The 19,908-nt window shown below is 37.3% G+C and overlaps 1 protein-coding gene across 2 annotated transcripts in view; it reads left to right on the forward strand.

Moving 5' to 3' along the window:
• LNPEP (leucyl and cystinyl aminopeptidase) overlaps positions 1–19,908 on the forward strand; it is a 48,150-nt gene that overhangs the window by 25,419 nt on the left and 2,823 nt on the right. For both annotated transcript variants that reach the window (XM_080362912.1, XM_080362913.1), the window contains exons 5-17: positions 1,601–1,721; positions 2,407–2,561; positions 2,878–2,991; positions 5,060–5,191; positions 5,531–5,662; positions 8,336–8,496; positions 9,957–10,045; positions 11,812–11,992; positions 12,724–12,880; positions 14,700–14,884; positions 15,503–15,664; positions 18,385–18,525; positions 19,511–19,592. In XM_080362912.1, the coding sequence (XP_080219038.1) occupies positions 1,601–1,721; positions 2,407–2,561; positions 2,878–2,991; positions 5,060–5,191; positions 5,531–5,662; positions 8,336–8,496; positions 9,957–10,045; positions 11,812–11,992; positions 12,724–12,880; positions 14,700–14,884; positions 15,503–15,664; positions 18,385–18,525; positions 19,511–19,592 (1,812 nt within the window). The remainder of the gene's footprint in view (positions 1–1,600; positions 1,722–2,406; positions 2,562–2,877; positions 2,992–5,059; positions 5,192–5,530; positions 5,663–8,335; positions 8,497–9,956; positions 10,046–11,811; positions 11,993–12,723; positions 12,881–14,699; positions 14,885–15,502; positions 15,665–18,384; positions 18,526–19,510; positions 19,593–19,908) is intronic.

A 19,908-nucleotide genomic window follows, 5' to 3' on the forward strand; every position in this document is an offset into this window, starting at 1 on the left:
AGGGAATAGTGCTAGTAGCATTTTAGAAGGAGAAGTTCTCTCTTTAATCCAATATACACAACTAAAGATACTGGTGAATAGGCTTTGATTCTGACTTGGGCAGGAGGAAAGTCCAGTAGGCTTCTAGAATCATAGAATCATTTTGTTTGGAAAGACCCTCAAGATCATCGAGTCCAACCGTTCCTGTTTCCCCAAAATAAGACCTACCCTGAAAATAAGCCCTAGCTTGATTTTTCAGGATCTTTGAAGATGCTTGAAATATAAATCCTACTCCAAAAATAAGCCCTGTCTTATTTTCTGGAAACAGGCTAACTATCACTAAACTTTGTCCCTAAAAACCTTATCTACGCATCTTTTGAACGTGTCCAGGGATGTTCTTCAACTACTTCAGTCACTTCCCTGGGCAGCCTGTTCCAAGGCACCAGACATGAAGGATCTAGCAATGTATACAAGTATTTGCCAGCTTGAAGGGAGAATGCACAAGAATGATCATACCAAGTAAGTGTCGAGTCTGGCTAGTGGGTTGTGCTGTTGCTAACAGTGTCAAGTAGGCCAAGGGAGACTGTAAGAAGGAAGTATACAGTGACATTTTCCACAAAATATATTCTCAAAGTGCTTCCAGTAACTTTTCACTGGGAGATTCAAAGAATTTGACCTAACCAGTTCACGCAAAGTAAGTTTATTGTTCTGAATCTTATAGCTTAAGTTGAAGGAAAGTTGTTATGTGTTCATAATGCAGTTGAGATTTTTCCCAACTCCAGAAGATCCTGGGGGGGTTTACGTCTTGTTTTTGAGCTTAAAATTTGCAGCTAGTAATAATTTTGTACTTCCAGGGGCACTACATTAGAGCCTTACTTGTATGTGGTTGGTTCAAACTCAAAAAATTAAAAGGCCACCCATCCATCTATTGGCAATGTCATTTGTTTACAGATTTGTAGCATAGTGAGAGGGACTACTTTCTCTTTAATAGAAGAGGAAAATTAGTCTCAACCTATTTTGTGTTTGTGTGTGAAAGGGCATCCTAAACCTGGATCAACCTCTAACCTAATCAAAGTTATTTTGTTGATATAGCAACTTTAACATGAATAGAGGGAGACTGTAATATCTCGATTTTTATAAATGCTTCTTACATCGTGTCCAGTGTGACCCTACCTTACATAGAGGAAAGGGTGAACTTTGTGACAATTATTATTTCTTGAGATAATTTCTTGCAGATGATGTCATACTGATAGCCTATACTTATAGATTATTTGAGGTATAAAGGGAGAGTCACTTAATAACTCATGAGTAAAAAAGGAAATGGATCAACTTCTGTTCATATGGACCCTTCCTGAACACCTTCCTTAAAGCTGTCAGCCTTTAATTGTTCTTGCATACACATTGGTCAATTGGATACTTTGTCTGTATTTTGACTAGTCAATAAGGTCTAGCAAAAAAATTAACTCTTCATTGACAGCTTCATAACTAGTGTTTGTAACGTATGTGCATACTCCCCAAACTGTGTCCTACCTGTTTCAGGAAATACTGCCAGGTCCTCTTTTACTTCTAAAGCTTCTGTGTGTTTCAAAATTTTTTCTCTTTTCTTCTCTGTTTGGACTAGGTATCTGTCTGTGCCATACCACAGCATCTAAACCAAGTTGGGTATGCCTTAAACACAGCAGTGAAACTTCTGGAATTTTATGAAAAGTACTTTTTAATAAACTACCCTCTTGAAAAATTAGGTAAGTTCTTTGGAACTTCTTTTAAACAGAAGAAGAAGCAGCCCTAATTGATTCTGAGAAATGCAGGGGAACTTTTGTTCTGAAAAGGTGTGCTTAAAATAAACAAGAACATAAAGCATCTGTGAAAAAAGGTTCCCTCCAAATTATTTTAAAAATTTATAAAATGTTTGAGTATTAAGTGATTCCCAAGCTAGAAAACTTTTGTGAGCATTTGACATCAGATTGCTTATACATGTATTTAACATGAAAGAAATAATTCAGTCTAAATTTGACATGATGTGCCTTGAGTAGGGAGATACAGAATTCTCAGTCTGTAAAACCATATTCACGGGTGCAAAATCTGCAGCCTGACTTCTGTGAATGTGCTAGTTTGACTGGAAAGATACTGAAATGAAGTCTTTTAAGACATTGCTTTCAAGAGGGGAAGCCCGGTTTCCTCATTACTTGTGTGCATGCAAGATCTATATGCAGTGTCTCTAGTGCTTTAAGTTGTTTCTGTAAGAGTACTGCTAGAGAAACATGGCTTTAAATCTATGGGTCTTCTGTGCTTGAGATGTGAGCAGATGCCAACACAACATGATTTAAATAATGAGATTTTTAGTGATTATGTAATAGAATAGGTAGCCTTGAAATACAGAATTGCTTTAACTAGCAGTTTTCAAAGCTTCTTCCAAATCTTTTCCAGATCTGGTAGCAATTCCTGATTTTCAGTCTGGTGCAATGGAAAACTGGGGCTTGATCACCTTCCGAGAAACAGCACTCTTGTTTGACAGTAATACTTCTTCAGCAAGAGATAAGAAGTTAATAACTGCAGTGATAGCACATGAGCTTGCGCATCAGGTATTAGATTGTGGAGGTCATTCTTTGAATGTGATGGCTTATTTTTTTTCTTTTAAAATGAAATTCGGTCCTTAAATTCACTCCTGCTCTCATTGTGACTGGGATGTGCATTTTATCTGTTCAGCATACCTGCAGGTGTATTTTCTCCAGCACAACAGGCAAAACACAACTCTTAGGGAGTTGTTACTGCAAATACATTACTGTGGCTTTGACTGAACTTGACTTTGCCACAAGGTAAAGCTGAGGATGGATGGAGTGTTACTGTATTTGCTTGATTTTATGTCTGAAAAAGAATTACATTTTTTGTGTTTCATAGTGGTTTGGTAACCTAGTAACTATGGAATGGTGGAACGATCTTTGGCTGAATGAGGGATTTGCCACTTTCATGGAGTACTTTGCCATGGAGGAGATTTTTCCAGAACTACATTCAGTAAGTTCTTTCTATGAGTAGGCTTACGTTACCTTTGCTAAGATGTTTTTTAATGATGGCCATAAAGGACTGATAGTTATAAAATTATACTGACATTCACTTTGGCCACCATTGAGATCGTACTTTTATCTCCTCTGCTTTGGCACTTTCATTATATTGGAAGTGAGTTTGGGAGGGTTTTTGTGGAGGGTACGTTGTTTTTGTGGAGTTTGTTTTTGTTGTTTTGGTTTGGTTTGGTTTGGTTTTTTTCTGTAGTAGTAGTAGTGTGTATGCAGCCTTTGTGTTTTGTGTTGATTAAAAAATTCTGTGCAAAATACCAGGTCTTAAAAGGTGTAGGCATCTATATATCAAATTATAAATTAAAATCTTCATACAGAAAGTCCAGGCATGTTGTTGAGCATGTTTGTTTGTCTCTACTTTTCCTAGTACACTTAGGAAGCACTAGAGCTTTAAGTTACTAAATATGCTTGGAGTAATTCCTGTCTTTCCATCATTGTGGTACATGCTTGTGTCTAAACCAGTCTGAAGTTCACAAGTCAGAGGACCAGATATAAAAGTGGCATATGGTCCCATCCAATGGATTCTGATAGCATTGAGTTACACTAATAGTACAAAGCACAGGCAATCTGTTTACACATATGGCTGAAAGATAGAATCTTTGATCATTTAACAACTCACTCTGGTACTAAGTGACCTAGCTTTTCAGAATCCGGAAAACATGAAGGAATCAAACTTGATCTTTCCTCTCCAAGGGATACCAGCTACTGCTCTAAAGCATCCTTGTCACTAAATGCAGGCAGAGAAACAAAAATTAGTGGAACTAAATGAAGGGGGCAATGGAGAGACTAATTCTGCATTTTGGGTAAAGGCATCTCCTAGGAGAGAATAGCTAGGCTCTGGAACCAGCTTCCAGGAGAGTTTATGTGATTTGCATTAGTCACTGTATTAAAAACCTGATGTGTACTGCCTGTTTCCAGTTTGCTGTTCTTCTCAGCATTCTGCCTGAGTGTTAGAGTTCCTAATTCACTTATTCTTACTGCATTAAGAAACTTGGATTATTAACTTGATTCAGTAGAATTCTTTCTTGAAACTGGGTGTTTTTCATTTGGCCTATCTTGATTGTTGTGTCTGATGACCACTGAAAGCATGTTTTTGTAGCCATTCTGCTTGTTAGGTGCATATGTGGTGAGGGGAGGACACAAAACTAGTTTAATTTTTTAACAAGGACACATCTGCCACTTATCTACTTCATTCTAAACGTTGCCTTCACCAACATCTCATTTTACCACTTGCTGATGCCAAAATGTGTTGTTGTGAAAATTAATTAAAAAAACACTTGGAACATCTACATTCAGTAATAGCTTTGAAATTTTAGACTTAAAAGGTAAGACCTGTGTACAAAACAATAAGGATACCTTTAATTTTTTGTAACTCTCTACTGTTTAGAGAAAACTTTATAGTGAATTTTTTCTTGAGTCTTCATGAAATGAGATGGACAAATACCAGCACAATCAGCTTCTTTTCAGTGTTTGGGGTTGTCTCATTCTCGTAACAATGTATTAAATTCAAATATCTTCATTCTAGAAGAAAATAAGAAAGAGAATTTGATATGATAATGTTTACATTCACACAAATGTCACTGTAGTGAGTAATTTCGCTAGACTTAATGCTTTAATATTAAAGGATACTCAAGAAGTCAGGCTTTTGTATTCCCTGCTTCTGGTAAATGAACTGAAAGCATTGGTGAGCCAAATCTGAAATCTGTCACGTATGTACTTAGTAGGTACATTTATTTTCTGTAGCGCTAATTATGCATTTGCCTGAGACAGGAGCATAATGATCTGGGTAATGATTCACTCTCAGGACTGGGATTCCACTGTTAAAATGTGATAAGGAAAGAGCAGATTTTACAAATGCTATGTTGACAATTCTTTTGCTCCCTCCGTTGGCAGGAAGGTGAGCAGTGGCATTTTAGACCAAGAGAAGAACAAAGCAGTGACAACTTTTACTGTTCTGCTTACCATATATGTTCTAGCTTCTCTGACATTTATAAATGTTTCTCTTATAGGATGAAGATTTCCTTAATTTAATTTTTAAGGCTATGATGAAGGATTCCTTGAACTCCTCACACCCAGTCTCTTCTGCTGTTCAGTCTTCAGAGCAAATTGAAGAAATGTTTGATGCGCTTTCTTATATCAAGGTAACTTTAAAAATATTTGGAAACATTAGGAAAATGATGTTTTAGCTATCGAAAACTTGAATGGAGTAATGAATAAGTGGGCAGAGGCTTATAAGTAAGAAGTTATTTTTGAGATTATGTTAATTAGAAAAAATGTCAAGCTCTATTAGCCTGTTTTGTAGCTGTGTATATATATATATATATATGTATATATATCATTCAAATGATATCTTTTTGGATAAAATCTGCCATCTTCTGAGTTACTCTTGTATGGTGAAAGAGCTATAATACGCATATGCTTCAACAAGTTCTAGGAATTTAATTTGCAAATTCTGTTTCTTTTTTTTTTTTTCCCTAAAGGGGGCTTCACTTCTTTTGATGCTGAAGCACTATCTCACTAAGGATGTTTTCCAAGCTGGTATTGAGGTATATTTGCATAATCACAACTATGGTTCTGCCCAGAGCGATGACTTGTGGGACAGCATGAATGAGGTATCCACCTTTGATATACTGTTCTTGTTTTTTTCACTTCTGTAAGTGTGTTGTAAATTTTGATTTATTTCCTTGTCTATGAAAGAAATAAGATAATAGCAGGCAAGTACTTTGAAGTTCTTTCTCTTCATAGTCCAAAGTTCTGTAATATCGATATGGAGATTCATGTAGCTTCTAGGACTTTACTGAGTATCATCTACGTGTGTGGTCATACTGGTATATTCATATCCTCTCTAGAGTTGCACTGTTAGTGTATTAAAACCAGAATAAAAATAGTCATCTTAAATGTAGTACAAAACTTTCAAGACACAGCTGAATCCAACCTCTGCAGAGGTCTTGCGATACTCTATACTAATGTAACTTTCAGTTACAGCCTCTGTTTCAACAAGCGGTGCTGAAATTGAAGGGGATGCTTTAGTTCATCAGCTCTGCAATGATAAGGCATGCAAAGGGCTGTGTCTGATTAAAATGGCTGTGGGTGAAGAGAGCAAAGCTGCTAGAAAGAAAGAGCATGGGCAGGAGAGAGCAAGGGCAAGAGTTGGCAAGCCTGTGGGAGCTGGGGAGGGCAGGAGTGAGAGGGCACATGTGAAGAAGGGGAGACAGATGGCAGGAGGGAGAGGTGGGAAGAGAGAGACTGAAGGAGGGAGACATAGCAAGAAGGGGTGGCAGTGGAAGAGTGCGAGAGAGCACATGGGTGGGGGAGAATTGGAGGGAGAGTGGAAGGGGAGGAATATATGAGAGGGAAAGAGTGTTTGTCCAAGAGAAAGAGTGCAAGACAGAGTGATCCAAACAAGAAAGAGCTGCTGAGTATTTCCAGGGAGTGTCAAGGTAATTGTATAAGGGAAGAGAACAGATTTCCCTGTGAGTGTGTGTACTGCATAGCATGTGTTACAGTGTCCGAAATACATGTGCGGTTCCCTCACAGAAGCTGAGTGCTAAGCAGGATACTAACTTAATGTTTACTAACTAGAGCTGCTGTTATTGACAGCTGTCACAAGTGGCTGTAAATTTGTGTGTTTAGTCATACACTGTCACTAGTTTGCCAGCTAGTGATGGATTATTACTGGTATCAGACTGTGACTCTCTTATGACAGAGAACTCTTCTGGTTTGTGCGGTGATTTTTACATTCAAAATAGACTTTCCTCAACCTCTGCAAAATAGAGCCTCCTAACCAACCATCTTCAGTCATGCACACCTAGAGAACATAACACAGGGAGATGGTAGGATCCAAATAGAGTGGCTAGGGAGACCACACAGATGCCTCACATTTAATTAATATGTTCCCAGATGCAGGGTTTAACTGTTACTAGAGCATGGGAAAAGAGTAATTCTCAAAACTTTAGATTACTTGCTTGGTCTGTCTCTGGCTCAGAAATGCACTTTTTTTTAATTGTAACCCAACTGTTCGTCCATGGGGCAAGTTCAGCTTTTCTGCAGACTCAGCAGGCCTCTTTCTCCAGTCTTCTGGAACCTCAGTCATCATCTTTTAAGAGTTAAAAGTAATTGTGTTAATCTCTGGGATTGCTTCACCCACCTGTATTGTTACGTGAGTTGCTTCCAAACAACTAACATCAGAACTCAATGTGTATTTCCCATTTTAATGATAAACAACCTTTTGTATTTGGTGCTAATTTAATAGTTACCTAATTCTGCTGACACCAGATATTTAACAGCATTGTTTGCCAGAAATTGCCCTTCTGTGTGGAGGAGCACACCAGCACGTTGTTTAGATGTTTTCTGATGCATGCACCCAGCACATCCTGGGCAATTTATGAAGGGAATGCATAATGTAACATTGTAGTAACAATGATAGCTTGTGATAATATAGTATTTTCCTGTAAGGGTGAACTGTACATATTATTGTTGACTTGAACAGAGAAGAATGGGCAATAACATGCTGATGAGGTAAACTAGAGAAAGGCAGAGTACAGGTTGGTAAAAGTTAAATGTAAATTGATTAGTGATATATTAATTTCCTTATGTTCCTCATAGCTCCACCTAAAACATATTTTTGAAGTTAGGAGACTTACTGTCTTTTTCAGATTGGATTATCATCTCTGCTAATAGAGAGGCAGTGATATGTACATTATAAAACACTTGTCTCTCAGTGATGATGATGTAGTGCAAACAGTTCCTGAAAGAGTAGAAGAGGTTGGAGGTTAAGCTATGTAAAGGCTGGTAAGTGGCAGGGGAAGGAAAAAAAAAAAAAGAGAAGAGAAATATAAAGGATGTATTGTTTTGTTGTACAAACATTATCACTCTAATTCAATTTATAATGTTCATTTCAGAATTAAAAGAAGATCTTTAACATTAAATGCCCACATAATATCAGAATATGAATAAGGAAAGAGAAAGGGTAGGGGGGAGTTTGGGAGCTTAACATAAGTGTATTTTCTGTAACATTTTCTTCTCCACTTCTATGACATACCATCTCAATGTACCTGATGTTTTAAATTTGTCTTTCTACTGCTTGGCTAGGATTCCCTCAATTTAGGAAAATTAAAACTACTAGTTCCCTTAAATTGTTGCATATGAAATATACAAGATTGGTGTCAAAGTGATTGTTTACAGATACAGAATCATGCTACCAGCTACTTGGTAAGTTAAAGAGGAAGGTTTAAAAATGTTCTCCATTTGCTCTTTTCTTGTCAAGTTATGATTGTTTTTTACAGATTACCAATGGAACACTAGATGTAAAAAAGTTGATGAAAACTTGGATTCTGCATAAAGGATTTCCTTTAGTTACTGTTGTCCGAAATGGAAAGAATATTTCTGTGCAACAAGAACAATTTTTATATCATATGGAAACAGAAAATTGGACATCAGACACAAGGTTATTACTTCTTAGCCTTTATTCTTCCTGCTTGCAGTTCACTTGAGGTAGTCTTTGTGGTATTAAATCAATTATGCTTTCTATTACCAAGATTTGTAACTTGAGTCTTATACTTGAATGAACTTTTTTTTTTTTTTTTTAATAAAACTTGTAAAATTTCAGGAAGACAGAACATTGGAGTGAGGTAAAATTATACTGGTTGAATTTCTGATGCAACAAGAGATTTCCTGTCTATATGACTTTGGACAAGCCTACTTAGTGTGTTGCAGTGTTTTGTCCCTCAGGGGTCTGTACTGGGACTAGTACTATTAAATGTCTTAATCAGTTACATTGACAGTGGGATTGAGTATACCCTCAGCAAACTTGCAGTTTACACCAAGCTGAGTGGTGTCATGGAATGTCATCCAGAGTGACCTGGACAAACTCGAGAAATGGGCCCATGTGAACATCCTGAGGTTCAACAAGGCCAAGTGCAAGATCCTGGGCCTGGGTTAGGGCAGCCCCCAGTGTTAACACAGGCTGGAAGATTAATGGATTGAGAGCAGCCTCTGTGGAGAAGGACTGGTGGATGAAAAGCTGGACATGAGCTGGCAATGTGCACTTGCAGCCCAGAAAGCCAACTATATCCCAGGCTGCATCAAAAGAAGCACAGCCAGCAGGTCAAGGGATGTGATTCTCCTCCTATACTCTGCTCTGGTGAGGCCCCACCTGGAGTTCTGCATCCAGTTCTGGAGCCCTCAGTACAGGAAAGATGTGGACCTGTTAGAACAGGTCCAGAAGAGGGCCACAAAAACGATCAGAGGGCTGGAACAGCTGTATGAGGAAAGGCTGAGAAAGTTGGGGTTGTTTAGTCTGAAGAAGATAAGGCTCCAGGGAGACTTTATTGTGGCCTTTCAGTACTTAAGGGAAAGATAGGAACAGACTTCTTAGTAGGGCCTGTAGCAATAGGACAAGGGGTAATGGTTTTATACTAAAGGAGGGGAGATTCAGGCTAGACATGAAGAAGAAATTTTTTACAATGAGGGTGGTGAAACACTGGCCAAGGTTGCTCAGAGAGGTGGTAGATGCCCCATCCCTGGAAACACTCCAGGGCCAGACTGGACAGGGCTCGGAACAACCTGATCTAGTGGAAGATGTCCCTGCACATTGCAGTGGGGTTGAAGTAGATGACATTTGAAGGTCCCTTCCAACCCAAACCATTCTATGATTCTTTGAAATGTTCCCACTTCTCAGCATGGTGGGAATATAAAAATAATTGCTGTACATGCTGTACATGTATTCTTTCATCATATTCTGATTATATGAGTTAAGTTTATACTTTATTATTCTACACAGCATGCAGTTATTGTAAAACCAATATATTAAAATGCTTAAATTAAAAAATAAAAAGAGATTAAAAAAACCTTCAAGGTAATTAATATATATTTAATATGTCAGCAAATATTTGCTTTGCTTTGCAGTTATCTGTGGCATATTCCTCTCACCTACATAACCAGTAGCTGCAACTTTATCCATTGCACTAATGCATATTTACTGGACCGAAAGTCAGGTATGTGACTCAAAACTTGGGTGCCAAGTTACTTAAGTGTTATAGATTACTGATCTTTCTGAACACACACTTGCCTAAGATATGAAAATGAAGGTGTATTTACAGAGATCTGAAGCCAAGCACTACTAATTAGAGAGTAGGTTCCCTATAGCACAAGTAAGTGGCAGCAACTGGGGCAGAAGTACAGGTCTGGAATTTGTAAAAGCCTGTACTCTTTTCATCCCAGTGCCAACACAAAATCTCTCAAACTGCCTGTGCTTTAGAGGGGGAGTAATATGAGAGTTGCTCTGCCAGTGTACTGAAATGTACATCACTTTCCATGAAATATTATTTATTTTCTTTAATGGTATAAGAAAATATTACATTTAGAACAGATTAACTTTTTGAGAATGCTGTTGTAAAACTTGAAATTCCTAGATCTTTTCACATAAACTCTGCTTTTGCTGCACTGGCTACTTTGAATCCTAAATTGCTTGTCTATGGTTTGGTTTTTTTGTGATTTTGTTGTTGTGGTGGGGGTTTTTTGTTTGGTGGTTGTTGTTGTTGTTGGTTGGTGGGGTTTTTTGGATTTTTTTTTTCCTCCACCCCTGGTTTTTTCTTTACCAAGTGAAGAGTTACTATACACTTCTATGCAGTATTGTGCTAAAATCACTTTGGCTGTCTCTTGCCACTGACATGAATCAATTTTTTTATTTTATTGAAGCTGGTCTGACCCATTGTCTTACATCTGCTCATGTATTTTCTTCTCCCTTGTTGAAGTTACTATTCAGTGCATTTAAGTGGAAATTATTTTAAATTCATAAACCTATCTCACACGTCTATTTTTTTAAATAAAACTACACAAAATTAAAATCAAATTCTCAGAGCTGATCTTGACATTGTTGCTGTTAACTAATTTTCATTAACTGCCACCCCTCTAGAATGACTTTAAAAGTATTAAAATAAATATTTTTGTCATTCTGACATTGTTTTTACAAATCCATCAAGTTATAACTGCCCTTTTTCATTTGAGAGGGAGTTTTAGAAAAAAAAGTGATAAATTATCAGAATTGAAAAGGTGTTCTTGATCTTGTTAGTACTAATGGGTAAGTAGTCTGATTTTACCATTTTTGTTTCACTTTAAATGGCCCAGTTGGTAGTCTTGTGTTCATCATACTAATTCCTCACTCACTGTAGAAACTTGGATACGGAGGATAAAAGAGTAGGAGACATGTACAGAGGAGGCTTGGATAGAATGTTTACTAAATTTCAAAGGCATCGTAGGTGCTATGCAAATGGTGGTTTTGGCAGTATAGGATCAACTGAAATTAAGAACTTTTTCCCAAAGCCTCTCTTCTTGTATCTAGTTGAGTTTGAAACTAGACTGTGGCCTTTCATCTACGGAAATGCCATCTCTATTTCTTTATATGATGTGTGTAACTGCTCTTCATATATATATGAAAGTGGGCAGAGAAAAGACAGCGTTGTTTGAAAGGAGGACTGTACAGGACGAGAAGAATTACTGCACTAAGTGATGAACTGCATAGATACAACTCGAGGCAGATTTTGATATTGTTCATTCAATCAGATGTAGGAAGAAAGAGGAAGAAGTACAACGTGGAATTTTGGACCCTCATGGAACCTTTGTACTGGCTATTCCTTCTTCATAGCAGGAGGAAATAGTGGGTAGAAAATGACTTATTGACTCTGGAACCAGTCTACTTCATAGGTTTGGATTTGAACAAACAGTCACTAAATGTTCGTTTCTGCTTCCAATTGTCCATTAGCTGTCATTGAACTTCCAGAAGAGGTGGAATGGATAAAATTCAATGTGGACATGAGTGGCTATTACATTGTACACTATGCTACAGACTGGAAGATGCTGATTGATCTGTTGAAAAAAAACCACACTGCTTTGAGTCCTAAAGACAGAGCTAATTTGATCAACAATATATTCAGCCTTGCAGGGTAAGACTTCTATATTAGAAAACATAGCTAATACATGTTTCAAGTTTTTTTTCAGAATCAAAGAAGATGATAGTTAGATTCTAGAGAAAACTGCTTCAGAGAAATTTTAATTCAGTCTTTATTAGTCTATTGAAATTGTTCACCATTCACTAATATTTTTTAAAGTTATTCCACTGATACTTCCTTATTGCTGTTAGATGTTATCTCTCTGTTCTTTATAGCAGCATACATTTATTTCTTATCACAAAGAGACACATGATAGCTTCCATTTCTGGAAGACACTGTTTTCTTTAGTGTCTGATGATCTGCCTAGCAGAGTGTTTACCTGTGCTCTGTCAATGAGTGCTCCACTTTAGAGCAATAAGCTATTTGCCTCTTAAATTTTTACTGTCTCCCTCTCATCTTTCTTTTACATTTGCTCTTTCTGAGCATTCTGGATGGCCTCTGACAACTGCTTCCTGTATCTGACTTCCCTCACAATAATTATTTTCGTACATCATTGTCACACTTCGTCACCTGTTTTCACTTTTGTTAATTGAAGGCATGTTAGTGAGCACTGTTGCTTTGTTTCTATCTTACTAATGTTAACGATATCTGAACTATTTCTTATGTTACTCCCTCTATTCACCTATCTCTCTGTTAATGTAATGGACAAGATCACTTCTTATCTCTTTCCAGGAAGTACTTTTGATTTGGAAGCCATTTTAATGTTTTTATTCATTGACCCATAGTCTAGGAAAAGAGTCGCTGGAAAAGGCCTTTGAGTTGATTGAGTACCTTAACAAAGAGAACAGCACTGCGCCACTCACTCAGGTTTTGTTTCAGCTGAGTCTTATATACAGCCTTTTAGAAAAAAAGGGTGAACAACATCTGGCAGCACGAGTCATGGTATGTCTTAGTTTTCTATAAACTGTAATTTGAAACAATTAGCTGTAATGTTCTTTGTAGCTACCTTATCTTTTTAAGTGTTGCCTGTTTAACATATTCAGTAATCTCACTAAGTTGAATGGGGATTGTAGATAGTTGCCAGTATGTCTTGCTTTTCTTAAGCAGTAATGATCTCTTACTGAAATGCTAAATTGACTTCCCACACACACCCCTGCAGTGTTTTGTAAGGAGCATAATGCAGTGGGAACACAGTGGTGTCTGGGGGTTTGCTATAGTGGCTTTAAAGGGCAGTGTAGTACAGATATGTAATTTAAGAGAGTCCATGACATTTTTCTAGTACAGAAGAGTTATTTCCTGTAGGAAACAATTATTTTGCAAATATAATAGGCTCAGGCAGGATCTCTCAGCAAAGCATATTTTTTTAAACTATATTGCAACACCAGCTGTTCTACCTAAAGGTAGGCACACATAATAGGGCAAAAAGCCCCTGCTTATATCCCCCAAAAATCCCGGCTGCAATTTCCCTCCCCTGTTCCCCATTGGTTGGGTACTTCAGGGTTTACAGACTACCCTGACACATGCCTCAGCTTACATACAATACCCTTCCCCGTATCAATCTATTTAAAATATGAATTCCTGGTACTTTGGCTACCCTTTCCCCTAAACTGACTTGTAAATACAGGTATCAGTATATATTCCAGGAAGAGACTGTGTTTTACATTAAGGATTCATAGTCTGTCTCTCGGTCCTTCCCCCGTACTGGGGTCAGGCGCCAGGTCCTCAGCTATGTAAAAACAACAGTTCTTCGTTAAATGTTCCAAATTCCAAAATTATTAGAGTGGCCAGGGATTTCAGATATAACTGCTTTGTATAGAAGCAGTAGAAAAAAAACTATTTTCTCTAAAAATAGGAACACATGAATGGTTGTCATTTTCCCATTCCAGCTATGTGATAGATTAATATGATACCATACTACAGACTTAGAAATGAAATCAACATTGTAGCCTCAGTTCTTGCTGAGGAAATGTCTTTCATTTCCCTGTTTACCTTCTTATTATGAAGCCTTCTCTCTATATTAATCTACAGCTTTAAAATGATCCTTGCTGCTTTACATTGCAGAATGTCAGCAAAGGCATGAAACCTAGAAAGAAAACTATTAAATGGGTAGCTAAAATAGCAGATGTTTTTTCTTTCTACTAGTTAATTGATGAGTGCTTAAGGAAACCTATGAGAAATAAAAAAAAACCCCTATAGTTGTAGTTTTCCTTCTTTTGTATTTATTCAAACGTTTTGCAGATCTGCCTTGATAAACAGCCCAAGCTATGGTTTGCAATGCAGTGTCTATGAGGTTATGTTTAAATTAAAGTGTTTCAGCTCAGAAGTGGTAGCTGGTCAGGCACCTAGCTGTGGTTCTGGCAAGCTACAAAACTACAAATGTGAAGGGTGTTTAGCCTATAGATGAAATTTTTGTTTGTTTGTTTGTGCTAACCTAAGGTGCATTAACTGTCACTTGGTGGAGTTAAAAGCAGTTAAACATACAGGAATTGTAGTTAGTTGCAATAGTAAGCTGACTGCATTGAAGTCTGAAGTGTAGTTTGAAGAGTAGTCTTCAGTTTCAATGCACAGTTTAAGACCTGGCCCATCTTTCAGATCTGTGTGGTGTCTGACATTTATTAACACAGATCAGAAGTGGCATATGTAATAGTAGTTTTTCATCTGCCCATTCCATATGTTTAAACCACGATGTTTAAACTAGTTTTGTATATAGAAAAACCTTTTGGTAAGAATTAGCTATTGCTAATATTTTTTCCTCCTTTAGCACAGAATAGAGCACCTGCTTGGAGATAAAATTGATCAACAACGTTGGACAGATGATGGAACCCTGTCTGAACGAGAGCTCCGTTCAACACTGCTAGATTTTGCCTGCACCCATGATTTGAGAAACTGTAGAACAACTGCCACTGAGATGTTTGAGAAGTGGATGAAGTCTAACGGAACACTGAGGTACCACAAAAACTGGGCTTCCTCATCTTTCATCTACCTCTTTTCCTTTTACCTTGCCACCATTCATTTGGCAACAACAACAAAAAACACACACCACCACTAATAACTGAATATTGATAAATCACTTCATTCTGTCTTTTACTGTTCCTCATGTAGAAGTAATTGCTGTTATAAGATGAGAGGAACAACTGTGCTAGAATTTTAAAAATGGCTTCCATCTCCATTCCCTAAGCCGCATGCTCAAGTAGGATTATGTAGTAGCAATGTCAATGCATACCTTTTTAGCTTGCATAATTCATTTTGCTCTGGATTCATGTGCATTTTAAGCCACAGAAAATTACTCATCTTTTTGTACAATTTAGTGTGCTTTCATTAGACTAATATGATTTGCATTTTCCCAGTGACTTAAAATATTGGACCGGCATGAATTCAGTCCAGCAAACTTAAAATTGCTACAGAAATAAACTGCTCAAAACAGAAGCATCTCTTTCAAGCTAATAATTTCATTTTGTAACTTTTCTTCCTTCTTTTCTCAGATGAGCATTTTTATGTCCCCCTTTTGTTTGTTTGTTTGGATTTCTGTTGTTGTTTTGTTATTTGTTTTCTTCTTCCCTGTAGTCTGCCTAGTGATGTTATGAAAGCCATATTTACAGCTGGAGCCAAATCTAGTGATGGCTGGGAATTCCTCCTAAAGATGTACTCCTCTTCAGTTTCTGAAGCAGAGAAAAGCAAAATCATTGAAGCTTTAGCCAACACGGAAGATGTCAGAAGGCTGATCTGGTATGACACTGGGCATAAACTGGAACACAGGAGGTTCCATTTAAATTTGAAAAGAAACTTCTTCACAGTGAGGGTGAAAGAACACTGGAACAGGCTGCCCAAGGGGGTTGTGGAGTATCCTACTCTGGAGACATTCAAAACCCGCCTGGACACGTTCCTGTGTAACCTCATCTAGGTGTTCGGGGATTGGACTAGATGATCTTTTGAGGTCCCTTCCAACACCTAACATTCTGTGATTCTGTGATGAAGGAACCAAAAAGCTATAGGCTGTGTAAATTAAAAGAGTTAAAATATTCTTTGAAAAAAAGTGCTGCCTTTTTTTTGTTGTTGTTGAAAAAAATTCTGATTGCCAAAATAAACATATCCTCGTATTTTGTACAGGCTTCCATAAACATGAAGAACCTGGTATTTTTCACTTAAAAATAATATACATAACAGAGTAGCTTAAAAGGCCAAATTCTGAGTATGCCAAAAGAGAAATCAATTGAACTTAAATGCTTTGCACTACTGGTAACGCAAAATTGAAGATTGTTCTATGGAGTCTTAAAAGATTGGTATGTCTTTATAACCAAGATAATAACTAGTTGGTGGTTTTATTTATTTATTCATTCATTTATTTTCTTTCTTTGGGTGAAATTTTGACTTTACATTGTGCTCAAACACCTTTCTATAGACTAAATCACAGTACAGCACGGAGGACACAAAGGTTGTCCCAAAAGCAGGGAAAACCTGCTATGTAAGCAGTCCCAAAAGCAGGAACCTGGTGTGCAAGCAGTCGAATATACACACAGAGTTGAGATATTGTTTTATTACGAGATTGCGCAATGATGGGTGCTAGGTAATAAAATCACAAAGCTAGTACCCCTTCTTCACAATATTTATGCCATTTATACTTTAGATTTTGGTTAGTATGTCCCCAGGTTTTCCACTCACTTTCCAGCATTGTTTAAGAATTTACAGATGGTGACACAGTCATTTTCTTGTACTACGCATGCTCATGGCTTGGGGTCTTCGCTTGGGCAGGGGTCTTCACACTTGTGAGAATGCTTTTTAGTATTATAATGAACTCATGATGAGCAAAGTCCATCTAAAGGACATTCTATCTGACAGTCTCAGTCTCAAGATATATGTTAAAACAAACTCACCTAATTACACATGTTCCAGGATGTTCAAACTGCAAGGGCAGGAATGCATTGTTAAACAATTGTGGTTATGTTATACGTAATTTTAATGTGCTTTTCTTGATTGATGTTTTTCTACTCCTAACTTAGTACTCGCCGTTTATATTTATTTTAAACTATGGCAATGTTAGACAAAAAGCAAATTTGAGCAATTTTCTTATTTGAGTTCACAATGGGTTGTAAAGGAGCAGATACAACTCACAACATCAACAACGCATTTGGCCCAAGAGCTGCTAAGGAACATACAGTGCAGTGGTGGTTCAAGAAGTTTTTCAAAAGAGATGAGAGCCTTCAAGATGAAGAGTGTAGCTGCCAGCCATCAGAAGTTGACAACGACCAGTTGAGAGAAATCATTGAAGCTGATCCTTCCACAACTACACCAGAAGTTGCCAAAGAACTCAACGTTGACCATTCTATGGTCATTTAGTATTTGAAGCAAATTGGAAAGGTGAAAAAGCTCGATGAGTGCCTCATGAGCCGACTAAAAATCCAAAAACTAATTGTTTTGAAGTGCCATCTTCTCTTCTTCTATGCACCAACAACGAGCCATTTCTTGATCGGATTGTGACATGCAACAAAATGTGGATTTTATACAACTGGCAACAACCAGCTCAGTGGCTGGACCAAGAAGAACATCCAGAGGATTTCCCAAAGCCAAACTTGCACCAAAAAAAGGTCATGGTCACTGTTTGATGGTCCGCTGCCAGTCTGATCCACTACAGCTTTCTGAACCCTGGTGAACCCAGTCCATCTGAGAAGCATGCTCAGCAAATTGATCAGATGCACCAAAAAATGCAACACCTGCATTGGTCAACAGAAAGGGCCTGATTCTTCTCCACAACAAAGCCCAACTGCATGTCATGCAACCAGCACTTCAAAAGTTGAATGAATTGGGCTATGAAGTTTTGCCTGATCCACCGTATTCACCCAACCTCCCACCAACAAACCACCACTTCTTGAAGCATCTCAGCAATTTTTTGCAAGGAAAACACTTCTACAACCAGCAGGATGCAGAAAATGCTTTCGTAGAGTTTGTTGAGTCCCAAAGCACAGGTTTTTGTGCTACAGGAATAAACAAACTTATTTCTCATTGGCAAAAATGTGTTGATTGTAATGGTTCCTATTTTGATTAATAAAGGTGTGTTCAAGTCTAGTTATAATAATTTAAAATTCATGGTCCAAAACTGCAATTACTTTTGTACCAACCTAATAGATGATTCTTATTCAGCTTTCCTCTTCTATTTTCAATATATTATGGTTTCTTTTACAAGTTGATGCAATTTACTTCATCTTTTCTAACAACAATGGTAATTCAGGTATTTGGTTTAGAGCTAAGGTCACTCTGATACTTGGAAATTAAAGCTAAGTAAGTACAGTGTTATACAATTGAGTGTTGATGTGTTCCAGATGCCAGGCATTGCTTGTCATTTGACCTGTTACATAATATTTTCCATATAATTCAGGAGTATCAGGAGAATCATGTGAAGATATGAATTGATGTTTTTTCTCTTGTCCCTTTTGACATGCTTTATCTTTTAGGTTAATGCAGAACAGCCTTGAAGGAGAAATCATCAAGACACAGGAGCTTTCACATATCATAGCAACTGTTAGCCAGGGTTTGCCTGGATATTTGCTGGCCTGGGACTTTGTCAAAGAGAACTGGGAAAAGCTTACGCGAAAGTAAGGCTTTTGATGTAGTTGAGCCTTCACTCAAAGCAAATGCACATGTTTGTCTCTGTCAAGCACAAGATAATAAATAGTTGGATTCATAAATGATTCATATTAAAATTGTAAAACCTGTTTTAACATATGAGTTTACAAAAATAACTTGGAGCATAAATTTTGAAGTCTCACCAATAGTTAGTGGAACGTTGGAGCCTCCTACAGCTTCACAGTAATTTTTAAAATTCTTGATTTGAATTTCTGTTAAAAGGATACTGTCTCTAAGATGGTTGCTGCAGAAGCAGGATATTTATGTGGATCAAATCCATTCAAAAGCAGACCTAGGGAATTCATTCAGCGTTTTTCTTCTGCCTTTTTACAGCAATCCCCAAATCAAATAACCAGAAAATCCTACTTGCTTTAGAAATATGTGTTCTCCTTAACTGGCCTTGAAGGGTACCCAGCAGGAAAGCTGGCCTGCAAGTCTTCTAAAAGCTAACAGTACATGGAAAACTCTATTTCCAAATTCTCATTTTGATTTGGAACAGTTTCACATTACTAAAAATGCTTCTCCTGGATTAAAATTGTGGCTCAACCAAGCTCTTAATAACCAATATTACAATATTACTTTGCTTTAAATGACATCTGGTTGCAAATTCAATTTCTGTAGTGTGTTGAAATATATACCACAAATATAGGTCTTGGTATTCGGCGTGTGGTATCCTTAGTTCTTTGCTATTTGAGCTGTGATAGAAATCTGAAAAATTTCCAAGTCTTTTTTTCTGAAGTTGAAGTTTTTGAGGGATTAGGGAACTAGAGGCTTGAACTTCTAAGATGCCTTTTATGTCTTTTGAAAAATGAGGTATGTAAAAGTTGAATTTAAATGCTTTTAATGATTTCCAAGTATTAAAACAAAAAAGTAGAAATAAAAATGTGTACATATAGTGAACCTGCATCTTAAAGTGGCTCCTGGTTAAAAGTAACTTCTTTATTTGTATTTCAGGTTTCACCTAGGCTCATATACTATCCAGAATATTATTAGTTTGTCCACTTCTCAGTTTGCAACAAAGGCACATCTACTTGAGGTTGGTGGCTTAACATACCAGAAGGCCATATTTTCTAGTGCCAATGCTGTTTTCATTTAATTGAGGGATGAGGAAAACATGTTATTTCTCTCCTTGTAGACCTTTCGCAAAGATATGTATCTGTTGCTTTCCCTGTTTCACACATGGCAAATATATACGTGTATGTTTTGCGGATCACATACTGAGTCTGTGGCAGAGTTGCCCATGGAGTTGAATTCAGTTATCCATTTCTACTGTTTTGTTTTCCTCTTCACTGGAACTCACTGTCTCCCAAAATAATTATTTGGTCTAGATAGAATTTTGGTCTATATTTTGT

This window comes from Nesoenas mayeri (assembly GCF_963082525.1).
Source record: "Nesoenas mayeri genome assembly, chromosome: Z".
NCBI lineage: Eukaryota > Metazoa > Chordata > Aves > Columbiformes > Columbidae > Nesoenas > Nesoenas mayeri.